This window comes from Rhinatrema bivittatum, chromosome 10 (genome assembly GCF_901001135.1).
Source record: "Rhinatrema bivittatum chromosome 10, aRhiBiv1.1, whole genome shotgun sequence".
Taxonomy (NCBI): domain Eukaryota; kingdom Metazoa; phylum Chordata; class Amphibia; order Gymnophiona; family Rhinatrematidae; genus Rhinatrema; species Rhinatrema bivittatum.
The window spans coordinates 25,469,162-25,488,487 of record NC_042624.1 but is presented as its reverse complement, the minus strand read 5'-3'; the positions used below and the strand labels follow the sequence as shown (position 1 = coordinate 25,488,487).

The 19,326-nt window shown below is 42.0% G+C and overlaps 1 protein-coding gene across 1 annotated transcript in view; it reads right to left on the bottom strand.

The window, feature by feature from the left end:
• The window catches only part of LOC115099784 (dimethylaniline monooxygenase [N-oxide-forming] 5-like), a 42,764-nt gene that overhangs the window by 19,321 nt on the left and 4,117 nt on the right, over positions 1 to 19,326 (bottom strand). Inside the window, exons 2-6 of the mRNA XM_029617630.1 lie at positions 17,534 to 17,669; positions 14,542 to 14,754; positions 12,162 to 12,304; positions 9,579 to 9,778; positions 2,460 to 2,815 (exon numbers count right to left, since the gene is read on the bottom strand). Coding sequence (XP_029473490.1) covers positions 2,460 to 2,815; positions 9,579 to 9,778; positions 12,162 to 12,304; positions 14,542 to 14,754; positions 17,534 to 17,669 — 1,048 coding nt within the window. The remainder of the gene's footprint in view (positions 1 to 2,459; positions 2,816 to 9,578; positions 9,779 to 12,161; positions 12,305 to 14,541; positions 14,755 to 17,533; positions 17,670 to 19,326) is intronic.

The following is a 19,326-nucleotide window of genomic DNA, read 5'->3' as shown; positions in this document are numbered from 1 at the left end:
TCCCAGACGTAATCCCTTATCCTGCTAGATATTAGAAAGGGAGTTACAGTTCTGAGGCTAACTACCATACCAGACAATTCCCACAATCAACCCTCATGTATCTGTAAATACGGGGCCGGAAGAACATCTTTAACAATTTAACAACATCTGGAATTTGTTGCCAGGGGATGTGGTTAGTGCAGTTAGTGTAGCTGGGTTTAAAAAAAAGGATTGGATAAGTTCTTGGAGGAGAAGTCCATTACCTGCTATTAAGTTCACTTAGGGGCGGATTTAGGCGAGCAGGGCCCTGCGCGCCGGTGAGCCTATTTTACATAGGCCTACCGTCGCGCGCAGAGCCCGGGACTCGCGTAAGTCCCGGGGTTTTCGGAGGGGGGCGTGTCGGGGGGGGCCGGAACCGCGCGGCGTTTTCGGGGCGTGTCTACGGCCCGGGGCGGCCCGGGGGCATGGCCGCACCCTCCGGACCCGTCCCCCGCAGCGGCCCGCGCGCGCGGGGATTTACGTCTCCCTCGGGAGGCGTAAATCCCCCAACAAAGGTAAGGGGGGGGAAGGTGAGGAGAGGGAATGGGGGTAGGCTGCGCAGCTCGGCGCGCGCCGGCTATACGAAATCGATAGCCTTGCGCGCGCCGATCCAGGATTTTAGCGGCTACGCGCGTATCTACTAAAATCCCGCGTACTTTTGCTTGCGCCTGATGCGCCAGCAAAAGTACGCCTATTCGCGCGGTTTGAAAATCTACCCCTTAGAGAATAGCCACTGCCATTAGCAATGGTTACATGGAATAGACTTAGTTTTTGGGTACTTGCCAGGTTCTTATGGCCTGGATTGGCCACTGTTGGAAACAGGATGCTGGGCTTGATGGATCCTTGGTCTGACCCAGTATGGCAGGTTCTTATCCTTGCAAGGGTGCTCTTCACCCCATAGTATTCATCAAATGGAATGGAGTGTGCTAAGGCCCAGAGGTTGCTTTGGCAGGGCTTTATTAACCATCATGTAGTTCAAAGTACAGGGAACTGGAGTCTGCCTTTATTACCATCTCTCTCTTCCTAAACCCGTTTGTGTAGATCCATGGCTCAACCACATAGGGAGAGGACTGGTCAGCAGAAAAAGGGAGGTGTATTGCCCCTGTATAGGTCCCTGGTGAGACCTCACTGGGAATACTGAGTACAAGTCTGGAGACTGCGCCTTCAAAATAATATAAACAGGATGGAGTTGGTCCAGAGGCGGCTACTAAAAGGGTCAGTGGTCTTCATTCTAAAGCATATGGGGATAGACTTACAGATCTAAACATGTCCTAGAGAAAAGGCAAAATAAAGGAGGTATGAGAGCGATTGAAGTATCTCAAATGTTTCCGTGCACGGGAGGCTCTAGAACAAGGGGTGATGAGATGAGGTTGAAAGGGGGTAGACTCAGGCATAATCTTAGGAAATATTTCTTTACAGAGCAGGGGGTAGATGTGTGGAATAGCTTCCCAATGGAAGTGAAAAAAACAGTATCTGAATTCAAACAAGCTTGGGGTAACTACAGAGCATCTCCAAGGAAGAGATGAGAATTATAATGCTAAAGGATGGATGAACAGACTGGATGGGCCTTACAGTCTTTTGCTATGTCTCTGTTCACTACTTCATCATGAACAACAGTCTTTGCTGGCAGCAAATGAGAAAGAGAGGATGGAGTAAGACTACGGGCCAGAGGTTTAGAGGATTGCCAGCACTTCTTCACTTATGCATTAATTACACTGAAATACAATATTGTTTCCGTGCTAACTCACACCTGTCAGGCTTCACAAAAGAAACCGTAATAATCCTGGAGAGGCTGGAGAAATTGCAGGAAAGTGTGAGAATTTACCAAAGTATGGAGATAATCTGACAGCAATTCAGACTTTTTGAGAGGTGATAATTATGCTAATAAGAAGTATCATACTAGGAGCAGACTGTGCTTTCTTTCACCTTCTACTCATTGTTAAAAATTAAAAACCAGAAACACGCTAGTCACTTTCTGCTGCACCACTTTGCAAGGCTGCGGCTCCATTTTCTCAGATTTGAAATCCTACTTAGAACCTGTCTAAGATAGTGCTGGCTCGTTTTTTTCTTTACTCGTTTTTCGTTATTCTTAAAATCTATGGGACATCGTGGCCCAGTTTGGTTACAAATAAGTTTGCAAGATCTGGTGTCGCTTGGTCAATATGCAAATGCTCATACAGTCCTCTCATTAATCTCCTTTTTTTCATACTAAAATCCCTTTTTTCTTTTTGTTTTCTTTCCCCTTGTCCCCTTTTCCTAAGCTTTTTTTTATTTTTGGGAGAGGGAATGTCCAAATAAAAATCTGTTTTGGAAGTAGAAGTACATGTAGATTTCAAATTATAGCAAGAAAAAAAGTGCTAGCATTTCTTTAAATCAATTCATAGAAACTCATTCCAAAAATGTCCCTCCTGAAGACACCCAGGTCAATTTTATTCACTCACCTTTAAAAACCCGAGTAGCCCAGCGAGCTTGGAGCTCTGCGATGGGCATGATGGCGCCAATAGGCTGGATAAAGCCAATGAAAGCCACCGTCATCTTCTCCAGGTCAGCAGGATAGACTAATTTATACAGGGGGATCTTATTGTTGTGAACCTTGAAGGCAGGATCCTCAAAGAAAGGAAACGAGAAGCTGTATCCTGTGGCAAAGAAGACGGCATCGATGTTCTCCTCCATGGTTCCATCTTCAAAGATGGCGGCAGTTTCGGTGAACATCTTCACGTTTGGCCTTACCAGGACTTTACCAGAGATGATACGATTTGGTAGGTCATCATTGATTGTTGGGTGCTGGCTAATAATTCTGTATTGTAAAGACAGGGATATTTTTTTATACTCTAGTACAAGAGCAACTTCAGCGCACTTGATATCTTATTTATCTACTTTAGCCTTGCTACTCAAGTTAACTATCTCCAAAAATTAATGCTAGCTTAAGATCTTTAGATAATTCAGCTGCCAATGAAAACAAAAAATCATTTCACGTGTCCTTTTAGTTCTGACTTTTATTTCATTACCAAAGAGTACTTTTTCAATGTTCCTTCTTTTTAGTAACTCCTTAAGAACATAAGAAGAACATAAGAACATGCCATACTGGGTTAGACCGAGGGACCATCAAGCCCAGCATCCTGTTTCCAATAGAGGCTAATCCAGGCTACAAGAACCTGGCAATTACCCAAACACTAAGTAGATCCCATGCTACTGATGCCAGTAATAGCAGTGGCTATTCCCAAAGTCAACTTGATTGATAGCTTGATTATGGACTTCTCCTCCAGGAATTTATCTAAACCATGTTTAAGCCCAGCTACACTAACCACATCCTCCAGCAACAAATTCCAGAGCTTAATTGTGCATTGAGTGAAAAGGAATTGTCTGATTTGTTTTAAATGTGCTGCTTGCTAACTTCATAGAGTGCCCCCTAGACCTTTAATTATCTGAAAGAGTAAATAACCGATTCACATTTACCCATTCTAGTCCTCCCACTATTGACCAAATCCAATGTTTGAGTGATACACCAAGAAGCATTTTACATCAGTGAATTGGTTTATTTCATTGCACTTTACTGTATTTTACTGTGTCTTAAAAGCACCTTAAGGTTTATATTTTAAATAGGAAACAAAAGGAATGCTTATGTGATGAGCCAAGTGCCCCACTTTGAGGCTGAGTTACCAAGGGGTAACTCTTTCGACACTGTAAACCACGCCATATTACTAAACCAGCTGGCGAACATCGGTATTGCAGGATCAGCGCTGACTTGGTTCAAGACTTTCTTAGAGAACAGAGGTTTCAAAGTTAAAATCCACAACAAAGAATCCCATAGATACCCATCTTCACAAGGAGTTCCTCAGGGTTCCTCTCTCTCACCAACACTCTTCAACTTATATCTTCTCTCGCTTTGCCAACTTCTAAACAAATTGAACCTAAAACACTTTATTTATGCCGACAACGTCCAGATTGTGATCCCCCTTAAAGAATCCATCAATAAAACTCTAGAATTGTGGGAAAACTTTTCAAGAAATTAATGACGTCCTATCCAGCTTAAACCTAATTCTAAACCAATCAAAAAGTGAATTCCTGCTAATCTCTCCAGATAACTGCAAAATCACCACGAACCCGCCAGCCAACTTACAAATCTCAAAAGTAAGAGATCTAGGAGTTTCGATAGACAACAGACTAAACCTAAAATCATTTATTAATCAAACAACTAAAGACTGCTTCCACAAACTACACACATTAAAAAGAATAAAACCCCTATTTCATTTCCATGATTACAGAACAGTGCTCCAAGCAATAATCTTTGCGAAAATAGATTACTGCAACGCTATTCTACTAGGCCTCCCATCATCCCATACTAAACCTCTCCAAATGATTCAGAACACGGCAGCAAGAATCCTAACGAACAAGAGGAGAAGAGATCACATTACGCCAGTACTTAAAGACCTTCACTGGCTGCCAATCCACTACAGAATAATCCATAAATCCCTCACCACAATCTTCAAAAATATTCATGGACTGGCTCCTCTCAATCTACAAATAGCACTCAAAAAACACTCCACCAACAGACCCATCAGAGAAGCGTACAGAGAATATCTACAGGTACCACACCCAATACCACCCAACATATAACACTGAGGACAGGGCCTTCTCTACAGCAGGTCCCCCACTATGGAACTCAATCCCCTTAGAATTACGACAGGAACCATGTCTTCCAACCTTCAGAAAGAGACTTAAGACATGGCTGTTCAAGAAAGCCTTTCCGGACCCTGACTGATGCTCTTCCACCAAATACAGCAAGACTGATTATCACCCATTAAACTGATACAGACTTACCAACCACTGCACGTTCTACTTCTTGTTAAACTTCTATCATCCTCTTCTTCTACTCCCAGTTAGAACCATCCTTGTTTTATTGTAACTGCTTTTTCTGCGCACTTGTTATAATTTGTTATAATTTGTAAATGTATACTCTCATGTTATAGTTATGTACGTTTATAATTTATTGATCACCCCTTGTTTTATGTAAACAGACATGATACGAACTTCCGTGAATGCCGGTATAGAAAAAAAACTCAAATAAAAAAAAAAAATAAAATAAAGGGGCCTACTTTCAGCTGGGGTTATAAAGAGTCTTTCTGGGGGGAGGGAGAGTTAGAAGGGGTTTGAGTGAGAAAAACTTTAATTTTGTTTTTGCTTTCATTTATGATTTTTTTTTATGTTTCGTTTCTGCGTTTCAGCCACATACAAACTAAAATGCAAAAGCAACACAACAAAATGGTTTGTTGTTTGGGTTTTCTTTTTCATTTCATATTTGAGGAAACAACTTATATCCAAAGTTGAAAACGGACATTCCAAGAATCAGAATCACACATCAGTGGCCAGTGTTGTCATTAATATACAATTTTAAAAGTGTTAATTTGATATACCATGTTTATAAGAATTGGATAACAGAGGTGGAAGTTAGAGATATATAGATTGTAAGTGGATATATCCACAGGGCATTTAAGTACATGCTATATCAAAAAGGTATTGTATATTTATACAGGCTCAGTGGAGCCTTATATACTGGCACGAGTGTATTCTGCTGTTTTTTAAGGTGTGAATGAGTGTATGTGTGATTTTAAAGTGTATGGACACATTTCTAAAATACTTTTGAAAGTTGTGATAATAAAGTTTTGCACTTTTCTCTTAATAGTTGTGATGAGAATATTGAAAGCCCCCATTCTAACTGGATCAACATGTAAGGGCTGATTAACACAGGGGATCCCACTCACCAATGTACCCACCTGACATAAAATAATGCCCTCCTTTCACCTCTACTGCAATGACCTCCCACCCCTATTGAGAAGTAAGGCCCCCACCTCCATCAAGGATGCAATTCTACACCCCCCCCCCCCATCTTCAGGAGCAGAAGCAAAGGCCTCCTCCTCAGGTCCCAAGTCCCCCCTCACCCTCCTGATTCATAGTAAATGCCCCTCTGGAGGCTGCCAACTCCATCCCAACTCATGAATCTAATGCAGGGGCAGCCATCGCTGGTCTTCAAGCACAAACACAGGCCTGGTTTTCAGGATAAGCACAATAAATACATGTGAGACATATCTGCATATAATGGAGGCAGTGCATGCAAATCTCTCTCATGCCTATTCATTGTGGATAACCAGGCCTGTTTCTGACTCTTGAGGATTGGACTTGGCCACCCTTGATATAAATGGCATCTCTGGGGTCCAGCTATCAATTTCATCACCACCCCATTCTGATAAGAAGGCCTTCTGCATGCACCTACCTGAACACATCCACCCATCCCTTCAGAATGCTGAATTATCAGTTCAGAGGAAGTTCCCTTCGGTTGGTTCTGCTGCTACTCTGCCTCGCACTGTTTCACAATGTATAAAACTGTACCAGGGCCCAGAGAAGGCTTCTGATGTGGATCGGAGATGGGAGGGAGGGATCATGGCCTGGATGGCCTTCTACTACGAATCAGGGGGTGGGAAGAGGGATGATAAGCAAATGAAGTCCAGGGCGCCATCTACTAATAAAGGGCTTTGTCAGTCATAGGAACTAATGAATGGAATTCCTTTCTGAAACATCTCCACCATACTTCATGTACTAGGTTGTTAAATCAAAGCAGATTGTGATAAATTGCAGGAAGACCTTGTGAGACTGGAAAATTGGGCATCAAAATGGCAGATGAAATTTAATGTGGATAAGTGCAAGGTGATGCATATAGGGAAAAATAACCCATGCTACAGTTACACAATCTTAGGTTCCATATTAGGTGCTACACCCCAAGAAAGAGAGCTAGGCGTCATAGTGGATAACATATTGAAATCGTCGGTACAGTGTGCTGCGCCAGTCAAGAAAGCAAACAGAATGTTGGGAATTATTAGAAAGGGCATGGTGAATAAAACGGAAAATGTCATAATGCCTCTATCGCTCCATGGTGAGACCGCACCTTGAATACTGTGTACAATTCTGGTCGCCGCATCTCAAAAAAGATATAATTGCGAGAGAAGGTACATAGAAGGGCTACCAAAATGATAAGGAGAATGGAACAGCTCCCCTATGAGGAAAGACTAAAGAGGTTAGGACTTTTCAGCTTAGTGAAGAAATGGCTGAGGGGGGATACGATAGAGGTGTTTAAAATAATGAGAGGTCTAGAACGGATAGATGTGAATCGGTTATTTACTCTTTCGGATAATAGAAAGACTAGGGGGCACTCCAGGAAGTTAGCATGTGGCACATTTAAAACTAATCGGAGAAAGTTCTTTTTCAATCAACGCACAATTAAACTCTGGAATTTGTTGCCAGAGGATGTGGTTAGTGCAGTTATTAGGGATGTGAATCGTGTCCTCGATCGTCTTAACGATCGATTTCGGCTGGAGGGGGAGGGAATCGTATTGTTGCCGTTTGGGGGAGTAAAATATCGTGAAAAATCGTGAAAAATCGTTAAAAATCGAAAAATCGAAAAACCGGCACATTAAAACCCCCTAAAACCCACCCCCGACCCTTTAAATTAAATCCCCCACCCTCCCGAACCCCCCCCCCCAAATAACTTAAATAACCTGCGGGTCCAGCGGCGGTCCGGAACGGGCTCCTGCTCCTGAATCTTGTCGTCTTCAGCCGGCGCCATTTTCCAAAATGGCGCCGAAAAATGGCGGCGGCCATAGACGAAAAAGATTGGACGGCAGGAGATCCTTCTGGACCCCCGCTGGACTTTTGGCAAGTCTCGTGGGGGTCAGGAGGCCCCCCACAAGCTGGCCAAAAGTTCCTGGAGGTCCAGCGGGGGTCAGGGAGCGATTTCCCGCCGCGAATCGTTTTCGTACGGAAAATGGCGCCGGTAGGAGATCGACTGCAGGAGGTCGTTCAGCGAGGGGGTTCGGCGCCTCGCTGAATGACCTCCTGCAGTCGATCCTGCCGGCGCCATTTTCCGTACGAAAACGATTCGCGGCGGGAAATCGCTCCCTGACCCCCGCTGGACCTCCAGGAACTTTTGGCCAGCTTGTGGGGGGCCTCCTGACCCCCACGAGACTTGCCAAAAGTCCAGCGGGGGTCCGGAAGGACCTCCTGCCGTCCAATCTTTTTCGTCTATGGCCGCCGCCATTTTTCGGCGCCATTTTGGAAAATGGCGCCGGCTGAAGACGACAAGATTCAGGAGCAGGAGCCCGTTCCGGACCGCTGCCGTTCCGGACCGCCGCTGGACCCGCAGGTTATTTAAGTTATTTGGGGGGGGTTGGGGGGGGGGATTTAATTTAAAGGGTCGGGGGTGGGTTTTAGGGGGTTTAGTGTGCCGGCTCACGATTCTAACGATTTATAACGATAAATCGTTAGAATCTGTATTGTATTGTGTTCCATAACGGTTTAAGACGATATTAAAATTATCGGACGATAATTTTAATCGTCCTAAAACGATTCACATCCCTAGTTAGTATAGCTGTTTTTAAAAAAGGATTGGATAAGTTCTTGGAGGAGAAGTCCATTACCTATTAATTAAGTTGACTTAGAAAATAGCCACTGCTATTACTGGCAACAGTAACGTGGGATAGACTTAGTTTTTGGGTACTTGCCAGGTTCTTATGGCCTGGATTGGCCACTGTTGGAAACAGGATGCTGGGCTTGATGGACCCTTGGTCTGACCCAGTATGGCATGTTCTTATGTTCTTAAAAGGCAATAGAAAACATTCTTGCTCAGGCAAGCTTTAGATGTGCCCGGTAATGTGCTTGTAATGCAGAGCCTCATTATTGATAATACTCTTTCACGACTATTTTTGATGCTAATTTATGTCAGCAATTGATTAATTCAAAATGGTATGATAAAATATATTTATTAGTCTGTTGGTTTGCATTGAAAGAGCTCATTGTGTTTGTAGTCTGTTTTTATGTTATGAATGAAATACTATACCCCACACTGAACTTTGGGCTAATACGGATTATAAAATCTTTTAAATAAATAAATGCATACATACATACTATGGGCAGAGGGATCTCGCAGATTGGAGCCCTGCACTAAACATTTAATACCTTATTCCCAAGATGGTGCTAAACTTATCAGGCACAATGGCCTTGGTAAATTTAGCAGAGATTAGTGACTGCTTGATAAGAACTCATTTCCACCATGTGTGGTGTGGTGTGTGTGTGTGAGCATGTAAATCTGTAGCGTGCATGTGCCTGCTTAATTTAGCGTGGGTTTTCCTTCATGCAAGATCCTTAGTGACTAGCGTGCTCTTTAGCGTGCTCGCTAAGTCGTAGCAGACGTTAGTGAATTATCCCCCTTCCATCTCCTTATTTTCTGATCAATGCACAGTGTCTTACCCTAATAAATCTGCACAGTGCAACACTGCATGGACTCGGCCACACTGGGAAATTTTCAGCCGGCCAATTCCCCTGTGGAAATGGTAAAAACTGCCTAATGGCCTCACATGTTTCTTCAGAGGTAGAAATGGAAAGGGCACTAATACCTAGGTAACCCTGTGATTAGACCCTGGGAATAATTTGCTTCCTCTTTTCTAATTTCTTTTCTTTTCTACTTAAACAGTCCTGGAAAAGTAGCGAGGGGTCAGCGCACTGTAACCCACCTGTGGCAGGGCTTTAACCCATAGTTCTCGTGGTTAAACCGTGCATTCATTTTATTCTCTGCCCAGCTGTTCAGCACATCTGTAGGCATGAACTGTTTGATCAGGTATTTGTAGCGACTGTACAGTACCACGTCGAGAGGGAAGCCCTCATCGGAAACACGATTCACTACCCAGGCACCCCGCCTGGTGCTGAGATAGACCTGCAAAGATTATAAAAAGGAGACTGAGACGACCACCCCCAAACATCTGGGGAGTGAGCAGGGGGTTTAATCCTTATCCAAAATCCTTACTGAGATCATGTTACAGGCTCATTTATTTATTTATTTTATTTATTTAACATCTTTTATATATCGTCCCTCAGAATCTATCGGAACGGTTCACAGCAAATAACAATTAACATATCATATATAAAATTAATTAACATACAATATAAAACTTATGACTAAACTTTTCCAGCTAAAATTACTAATTAAAATGTTATAAAATGTAGCTCCTATCCTACGACACTCCAGATTCTTCTTCAGTGTGTAAAATATATCTAAAATCCAAGAAATCTGTGTTTTTATATGAGCCTGAACGGCCAAAATTCTGGGCCTGAAATGTAGTGCCACTTAGCTGATTCAGTTTGATCTTAGCTGGCTTAAGTGGTGGTGTTTGAATATTTGGGCACAGTCAGCGGCTGACGCTTTGCTGGGTCACTGAGGAGCAGGACGGGGTGATAAGTCTAGGACTGTTATTCGGCTTCCCTAAAGTTAGCTGGATAAACTTATCTGGCTAATATAACATAGTGGAGTGTAATCAGCCTGTGCAGCCAGATAGTGGCTGAATCTCAGCCCCATTATATTCTCTCACTAATTGTCTGACCACAAGTCTAGCAGTTGCTAATACTGGCATCAAACCCATTTACCCCATCATTTCAGCATCAATGAGAAAAGCATTCATTGCTATCCAGTCATTCCACTGCATAGTCTGGGAAGCCTCCAGTTACATTGAAGGGATTCTTAGGCCATACTGTGACTAATTTTAAAGACTTAATTGCCTGCAGACAAAAATAGAGTTAATCTGCATCAATCAGCCATACAAGAAAACTCAAAATCCTTCAAAAAAGACCTAAAGTCTTGGCTTCTCAACCATACTCTTAAGGACAACTCTCAATGACTTTATACTATAATCCCATTAACTGCCAACTTTAAATATTCCATTTGGACAATCTCTACTGATTCAAGCCACTGATACCTCCTTTTTGAAGAACCCAGTTATCTCTGCCTATCTATTCAGTGTATCTACCCTGTTTACTCTATGTTCTTTGTTCATATCTCTTCTTTTGGTGCCATTTCCCACTATTGTTAAACTTTAAAGTTTTAATTCTTTCAATGTAACAAGTTGTTTTGTATGTAAACCGGAGTGAAGGCATCTATGCTATACCTCGGTATATAAAAAATGCTAAATAAATAAATAAATAAATTAGGGGAAGTGAGTTTTCAGCAATATGCACGCTTGCTTGCATCAATAAAAAAATGCATTCTGGGGATGATGATGGGGAGGGATTGTTGGTGGGTAGATACATATGCTTGTATCTTACATTTATAAAATAAATAAATAAATATAAATTTTCAAAAGGTATGGCTGTAGATGGCAGGACAGTTGGACATGCTCCTTTGCATGCCCGTTTTACTTAGCCTAAATATATGCGCCCATACTGGGGTAGATTTTCAAAGCGTTACGAGCGCAAATCCCCAGGATATACGCGCGTGACCGGCCTTACACATGCTGAGCCAAGTTTCAAAGGCTCGGTCACGTGTGTAAGTCCCGGGGCCTCAGGAAAGGGGCGGGGTCATTTGCCGCTGTGCCAGGGGATTTCTTACCAGAGGTGCCGGCGTGTGCAACCTGTGCCTGCCCCGAGGCAGGTGCAAAAGGTAAAATAAAGAGTTGAGGGGGGGGTGGGGGCTAGGTTAGGGCTAGAGGACGGGTAGGTTAGGAGAAGGGGAAGGGAGGTTAGTGTAGGGGGCTGGGAGGGAACTGAGGAAGGCCGCAGGCGTCAGCACGTGCAGGATGGATAAGTGTGCACCCCCTTGCGCACGCCAACCCCCGATTTTATAACTTGCATGCATCCATGGGTGTGCGCCGGGCAGCGAGTGCACATGGACGTGCCTGCGCATCTTTGAAAATCTACCCCACTGTATTTACCTGCGTAACAAGCCCATTTTCAAACTCAGTGTCCACAGGCACTTTGGATTTGAAAATCATCTTTTTCTGTGCAGGCTTTCAAGTATGTGCATAGCTGGGCATCTTCCTGAAAACTTACCCCATAAACTATAGATTCAAGCCTGGAGTTGGCATTGCCATACATAGCTCACTAAGAAGTCTGATTTTGATTTTATGTTTGGGCATTTAATGATTTTTAGCTGTATGCACTTTTTGTGGGGAAGTGGTCTATACGTCAGGTAAATAAATAAGTAGCTATTATGAGTGTGGCAGTAAAATTACTAGCAGCCTTTTTCTCTCCAGCACATTCCTGCATAGAAAATTTTGGTTGTAAGAATTCTTGCATAAGATTTCTGGCTTTCTTGCAGCCACACACACCTGCTTAGCAACTGAACTGAGCTCCACTGCGAGATCCCCACCGGAGTTCCCAATGCCAATCACAATGATCCGCTTTCCATGGAATTCAAAAGGATCCTTGTATTCCCGGCTGTGGAAGTACCGACCTTTGAACTTCTCTATCCCTAGAAGACGAGAAGAGAGAAAACTATGGCATCTATAAACAGTGCACCTACTACCGTAATACTGGACGCACTTAAATCGATAATGGAATTATCTATAAGATACATAAACCTATGTTTATGTATCTTATAGTTTTTTGTTGATTTATATTTATCTCTCTCTAATTGTTTTCTTAGTTAGTTTAAACTCTGTACTGTCTTCCATTGCCCAGGTTTTACGCTCCCTGTTTAATGTAACTTTACTTTCTACATTGATGTTAATTGGTTTCCCCTCAGTTACATTGTAAACCGGTACGATAAGACCTAGTCTTGAGCATCGGTATAGTAAAAGAAATTAAATAAATAAAATAAATAAATAAATAAATTCAAGAAAGTCTAACATAAGCACAGAGCTTCTCTAATTGTGGAAAGCAAAAATATCACCTGGGGTCTAATATGGCATTGCCCCAGGAAGATCACTGAACGATTTGAACTGTGGATAGCTCAGCTTTGGGAACTGATTCTCTGATTAGTGGATGAACCTAAAGTCATGGAAAAAGACCAAATGTCCAGGGGGAATGACTTCAAGAAAAATAACTGAAACTGTGCTCCAAGATTGATTGACAGACCAGAGAAAATGGATTATTGGCTACAAAGAACCATTCCCAGAGTCTCGAAGCTGCCAAGCCACTGAAGTGTGATATTGTATTCTGATTCAAGACTTGATCTACTTCTCTGCAGCTCTATTTGCCCAACACCTGGACTGGGTCTACCCCCCTGTGGACTTTGCAGAGTTTTGCTTTGTGACATGAACTATTGATTCCCTAATGACAAGATCATAGCTGATCTGTGTGTATCTGACTCAGATACCTGGTGTAACCTGAAGTAAATGCCTAGACCTGTACCTTAACTTCATGGTATCGGTTCGCAATATCTGGTGTCTAAACTGAAGATTTACTGCCTGAGCCACATCCTATACGCTCAGAAGGGATGGTTATTGAAGATCCCTCCCCCTCTATTAAAAAGATGAGATCATCAAAACTAATTTTATAATTTAATATTTTTGACAAAGCCTTTTCACTTGCAATTCCACAGCTGTGGAATAAAATAGCTAGGGATAGTCAGCTAGCTGAGACCCTTATATTTATTTATTTAAGATTTTTTATTTACCAGAGATCATGTACTAGTACATATCGCTTCGGTTTACAGATAACCAGAATTAGAATTACCAAATACATGGTGTACATTGAACATGGTGTACATTGAATAACAACAAATAAACAGTTAGCAATTAATAAATAAGGTATACATTAAACATGGAGTATTACGTATTTGAAACATAAAATATGTACAGTGAACTATTAATAAATAATAAGTAGGGTTTCAGATGAGGTTTCAAATGAGCGTTAGACACTTGGACTGAGTTGTTTGGTAGGATGGTGATTAATGGATTGCTGATGGATTGGCTAGGATTTTTGAGTATTAAACGGGTGGGTTTTTTGGGGTGTGTGGACATCACTGTTAGTAATTTTATCTTATTGTATTTCATTTTATTTTATTGTGTTTTATGAAGGCCTTAAGTTGATGAGTTTAGGTTATGTTTTCATGAATTTGTTCTATTATTGGTTTATGAATTATAATTATTGTTACTTTATAACTAGTTAAGTCACCTCGATTGTTTACAAAAAGATGGCATGTAAATATTATAAATAAATATGTGAGGACATCTCACAGGGGGCCTAATAATTGAGGAGTCTAGATGTGTCCATATGTGCTCTTACCTTCTGTTTTTGTTTTTTTTTTCCATTTTTTGGATTTGATTCCAAAGTTTGACCTTTGGAAGTTTTATGAAGAGAGATGATGCAACCATGGATGAATCCACAGCAATTTTTGAACTTTAAAAGAACAACTGTAGTGGACGAGGAACTAGTGAAGCTAAACCAGGAGAGGCAAGACTGTGAAAGTAAACTAGTACCTGAGTTTAGAAAGAGTTGTAGATGTAGTGAAGAATCAGGTAGGCCAGCCAGAAGAGAATTATAATAGTCAAGTCAAGAGGGGAAAAATAGCTTACAAAAAAAGGCAGCAGGGATCAAAAGTAAACCTAGAAATTTACAATGCCATACACAAATAGATTTATTTATTTATTTATTTAACGTTCTTTTATACCGATGACCGTTCGCACATCGCATCGGTTTACAGTGAACACAAAACCATTGGGCGGGGCCCTTACATAAAATAGATACATTTCTTGCTTGATTTACCTGGAAACGAGTTCAGTGGTAGATGAGGAAACGTATGGTGACCACTGCAAACTAAAATGGCATCAAAGATGTCTGACTCCTGCTTTCCATCCGATTCTGAGATGACATCCCATTGGCCGCTGCTGGAGAAATCTGGACGCTTCTTGATGCTACATATGGTGGTCTGAAAGCAATGAGGAGATCCATAAGAGAGAATTATCCAGTGATTTAGGACTATTTAACATATTTCTAGACCGGCCTTCATGAAAGGGATTCATATCAGGTCGGTTTACATGGAACTAGGGGATAAACCAGAGTAACCAAACAAGAAGCCGAAACAAGCACAGTTACAATATAACAAGGGGATTGAACTTGGGAGCTATAGTAGCTAGGAAGAAGAGATAGGAATTAAAATATAAATCATATACGATAGGTTATGAGGTAGTAAACATTCAGTTCCTTGATCTGAGTCTGATGAGATATTTTGAGTTAGGGGAAGGCTTGGAGGAAAAGCCACGTCTTAAGTTTTCTTCGAAAGATGAGGGCAGGGTTCCAGTCTTAGGTCAGTCGGTAGTTTGTTCCAAAGGACTGGGCCTGCTGTGGAGAAGGAACGTTCTTTGGTGGATGTGAGACGTGTGGATTTAGTAGGTGGGACTTGAAGGGTTCCTTTATATGCCTCTCTGATGGGTCTTTCCGAGGCATGGAGTTTGAAAGGGGTCTGAAGGTCTAGGGTGAGCTGTTTGTGATGTTTTGTGGATTATAGTGAGTGCTTTATGTAGAATTCTGTATTTTATTGGCAGCCAGTGTAGGTTTCGGAGGATGGGGGTGATGTGAGCACTTCGGTTAAGATTCTGGCTGCTGCGTTCTGGAGCATTTGTAGCGGTTTTGTTGCTGAGATGGGGAGCCCCAGGAGTAAAGCATTACAGTAGTCAGTTTTCAGAATAACGTAGATTGAAGGACGTTCTGAAGTCCTGGAAGTGGAGAAGTGGTTTAATTCTTTTTAGAACTTGAAGCTTATAGAAGCATCCTTGGTGATATTATTGATTGATTTCTTTAAATTAGATTATTGTCTAGTATGACTCCTAAATCTCTTGTTTGAGAAATCTGTGTGTCAGGTGCTGAAATCGTGTTGGTCGAGTGCTCAGGGGAGATGAGAAGGATTTCCGTCTTGGATGCGTTGAGAACCAGATTCAGGCTGGAGAGGAGACTTTTTATGGATTTCAGGCAATTTTCCCAGTAGTCAGTTTTTGGCAGGGATTCTTTTATGGGGATCAATATCTGAACATCATCTGCATAGAGGTAGTGTGTTAATTTTAGGTTGGAGCAGATGGCAGAGGGTAGTAAGTATATATTGAAGAGGGTTGGAGATAACGAAGAGCCTTGTGGGACGCCTAGCGTTGATTTATAGCTTGGTGATTCTTTGTTGTTGACTCTAACCTTGTAGCTTCTATTGTTGAGGAAAGAGTTGAACCATCTGAGGGCAGACCCGCGATTCCAATGTCTGAGACGGTTTAGCAGGATGGCATGGTTTACCGTATCGAAAGCCACTGAGATATCTAGGAGGACCAGTAGGTATGAAGCCCTTTGTCAAGACCCAAGAGGATGTGGTCTGATAGGGAGATGAGAAGGGTTTCTGTGCTGGAGGATTTCCGGAAACCATACTGTGACGGGTATAGTATATTGTTTTCCTCAAGGTAGTCAGAGAGTTGTTGTTCACAACTTTCTCTGTGAGCTTTGCTAGAAATGGAAGGTTGGATATGGGTCTGAAATTGGAGAGTTCTTTTGTATCCAGATTGGGTTTTTCAAGAGGGGTTTGAGAGATGCCGTTTTTAGCTCATCTGGATAGATTCCTTGGGTAGGGAACAGTTTATGATGTTGGTTAGTGATCTAGAGATGGTGCTGGGGATGAGGAGCAGAAGTTTAGTTGGGATGTGGTCTATCGGATGGCTGGAAGGTTTCATTTTCTTAGGGTGGATTCTATCTCCATGGTGGTAGTGGGTTCGAAGGAGTCAAGGATGTGGGTGGGTGATTAGAGTTGAAGGCTGAGGGGATTGTGTTGGTGGGGAGGAGTGCAAGTGTGTTTGTGATTTTATCCTGAAAGAAGCGTGCGAGTTCATTGGCTTTTGATTGAGCCTGTTCATCAGGGATGGTGGGGGCAGCGGGTTTTGTGAGTTGGGATACGAAGGAAAACAGAGCTCTGGCATCATATTGTATATCGTGGATTCTGCTTGCATAAATTCCTTTTTTGTTTGTAGAAGAGAGGTCTTGTAAAGATGGAGGGTATGTTTGTAATCCGATAGTGTTGTGGTGTTGGGGTTCTTACGCCATGTGCTTTCTTTGTGCCTGAGGTCTAGTTTCATTCGTTTAAGTTCTCCCTAAAATCTATCTTCAAATGTGGGAGTTAAATACTAAATTTAACATGTACTTATGGCACCCCAGTCGGGTCTGGCCACTAGATACCAGTATCCCTGACCTTAGAACACACCTAGGGACCGATGCTATAAAAAGCACAGAAAGCGGGTGCTGAAAAGTCAGTGCCCGCTTTCTTAATGCATGCACGGCATAATGCAGGCCGGCCGGTTATGAAAACAGACGTCAAGCTTCAATGCGCTGGCTGAGGTTTTTTTTTAAACTTTTAAAAAAGTACAAAACAGTTTTTTCTGCTTTTCTGCACTTCTTTTCAATGCACTCAGCTATTAATGCCTGCTCCAGTCAGGCATTAATATCTGAGTGATAAATGTGCGTCTGAGTCGTCCATTTATTTTTTGCATTGGAGTCATTGAGTAATAGCCTCATTGACATGCATTTGCATGTGATGAGCGCTCTCTCATTCGCACCGCGTCGGACGCGTGTTAAATAGGCGCTAATCTCCCTATTGCATTAGGGGTGGATTAGTGCCTATTTAACCAGTTATTATAAGCCATTCAGAACAGATTAGGGCATCTACTTGGTCTTCTATGCACCAAGCATTGCTCCATCACCTGCAAAGCAGCTGCATACGGAGATCACTGACTAACAGAATCAAAGTCTGATCTGACAATCTGCTGGGACCTTAGCAACATCTCCACAAAGTGACTGGAATCACGTAATTTATTCTGAATGCATGCACCCTGGCATGACTGCTCAGTTTCAGATTTGTGGATAAGAAACTGGAACAAAATAAGTAAATTTCATTACAGATCTAACAATTCACCTCTCTGGTTTCAACTTACCCAGGAAGGTATGGACATTGATCTATCAAATCCACACAGGATAAGAAAGATAGGCCTACAGCATTCATAAGTGGAAGATAAAATCTATCTGGCTATATTAAAAAAAAAAAATAGCTGGTTAGATTTAAAAAGTTATCCAGCTAAAGTTACCTTGATAACTTTAGCTGAGTATATTCAGTGGGAAAGGTTTCTGCTGAATATTCGGGTCCAGTTATTCAGATAACTTGACTCCGATATCTTAGCCACTTGCTAGCTTATTGAATATGGACCTAGATCGTTTGAATATCATACTCAGAGAGACTGTAGGGTCTTTCCTGGGGGAGAAGATGGTCAGGAAGGCAAATCAATGCCAGAAAAGCAGAGGCAAGTCAAAGTTGACTGTGGTAGGCCAAAGGTTGCAACCCCAAGAGGAGGAAATTGCAGAATAATACTGGAGAGCCTGCTGATAGGAGCTTGCTACAAGACGTGTTGGTTTTTGCATAGAATTTCATGCCAGCCTGCATTTAAGGACTTGCTGTATCTGTCTGGAGTGCCCCTGACACCTTAGCGGAATAAAACTATGAACTATGGTGAAGGAACAGATGTTAAAAGGACAATAAAGACTCTGATGCAAGTGCTTGGCCAGGCTGTTCCTTTTGGATAATCAGGACATGGGAAAGGGCCCGACATAGTGAGCTTCCTCTGGTTTCTTCAAGAGCTGCCATTTGGCTGCATAGTTTGGGACTTTCACTTTAGTTTTGGATTTATTTTGTTGGAAGTATTTTCATGCTCTGTGCCTCTGTCATATAACAGAAGCAGCACAGACCCATTTCACGGAGGCCAAGATTTGAAATCTGCTAATATAAAAGATTTAGTGGAGAATTTATAATCTCCCATTACGATGAACTTTTGCTAGGAGAAAGTACAAAAGTGGGCTACATACAAGCCTCTTTTCAAAAGAACTGCTAATAGTATGTGATGCAGTTTCAACTGAGGATTGCCTTTCTGATCTGGAATTGTAAGATGACTGATGATTTAAGGAATAAATGGGAGAACTACGGTCCATGGGCCAATTCTGACCCATGGAGCATTTTATTCTGGCTCCCTTTGTGTCCAGGCCCCTGACGCTCTAAAACTGTTCCGCTTCTCCTGATCCCTACTACGTCAAAAAATGCAGACAGTTTGGGTCTTTTCTAATGGCATCAGCGGTGGGCTAGCGGATGGCCATGGACTACTGGCAGGAGTGTAAGAAAGAGTTTTTTTGACAGTAAAAACAATGACCAACTCTATCGTCCTTCCCACTCCACAATTCACAGATTAAATGACCACCATAATAGGTGTCATCAAAAAATGTTTTCACACTGTTTTCTGTCTTAATTTATTAAACATTGGTCACTTGTGACAAAACAATTACCGGTATTTAGGATTTTTTTGTGCAAATAAATTAATTAATTCAGTATCATGCATCATATCTTAATGAAGCTTATCTTATTGATTGGCTGCCATTATAATCTCATTGCCAGTATTTTTGAGATCCACTAATGATAACTGCCTGGAACCCAACATGAATTCATGTTTTGGACAAACTGGTTCTTCATCAGTGTACAGTCACCAC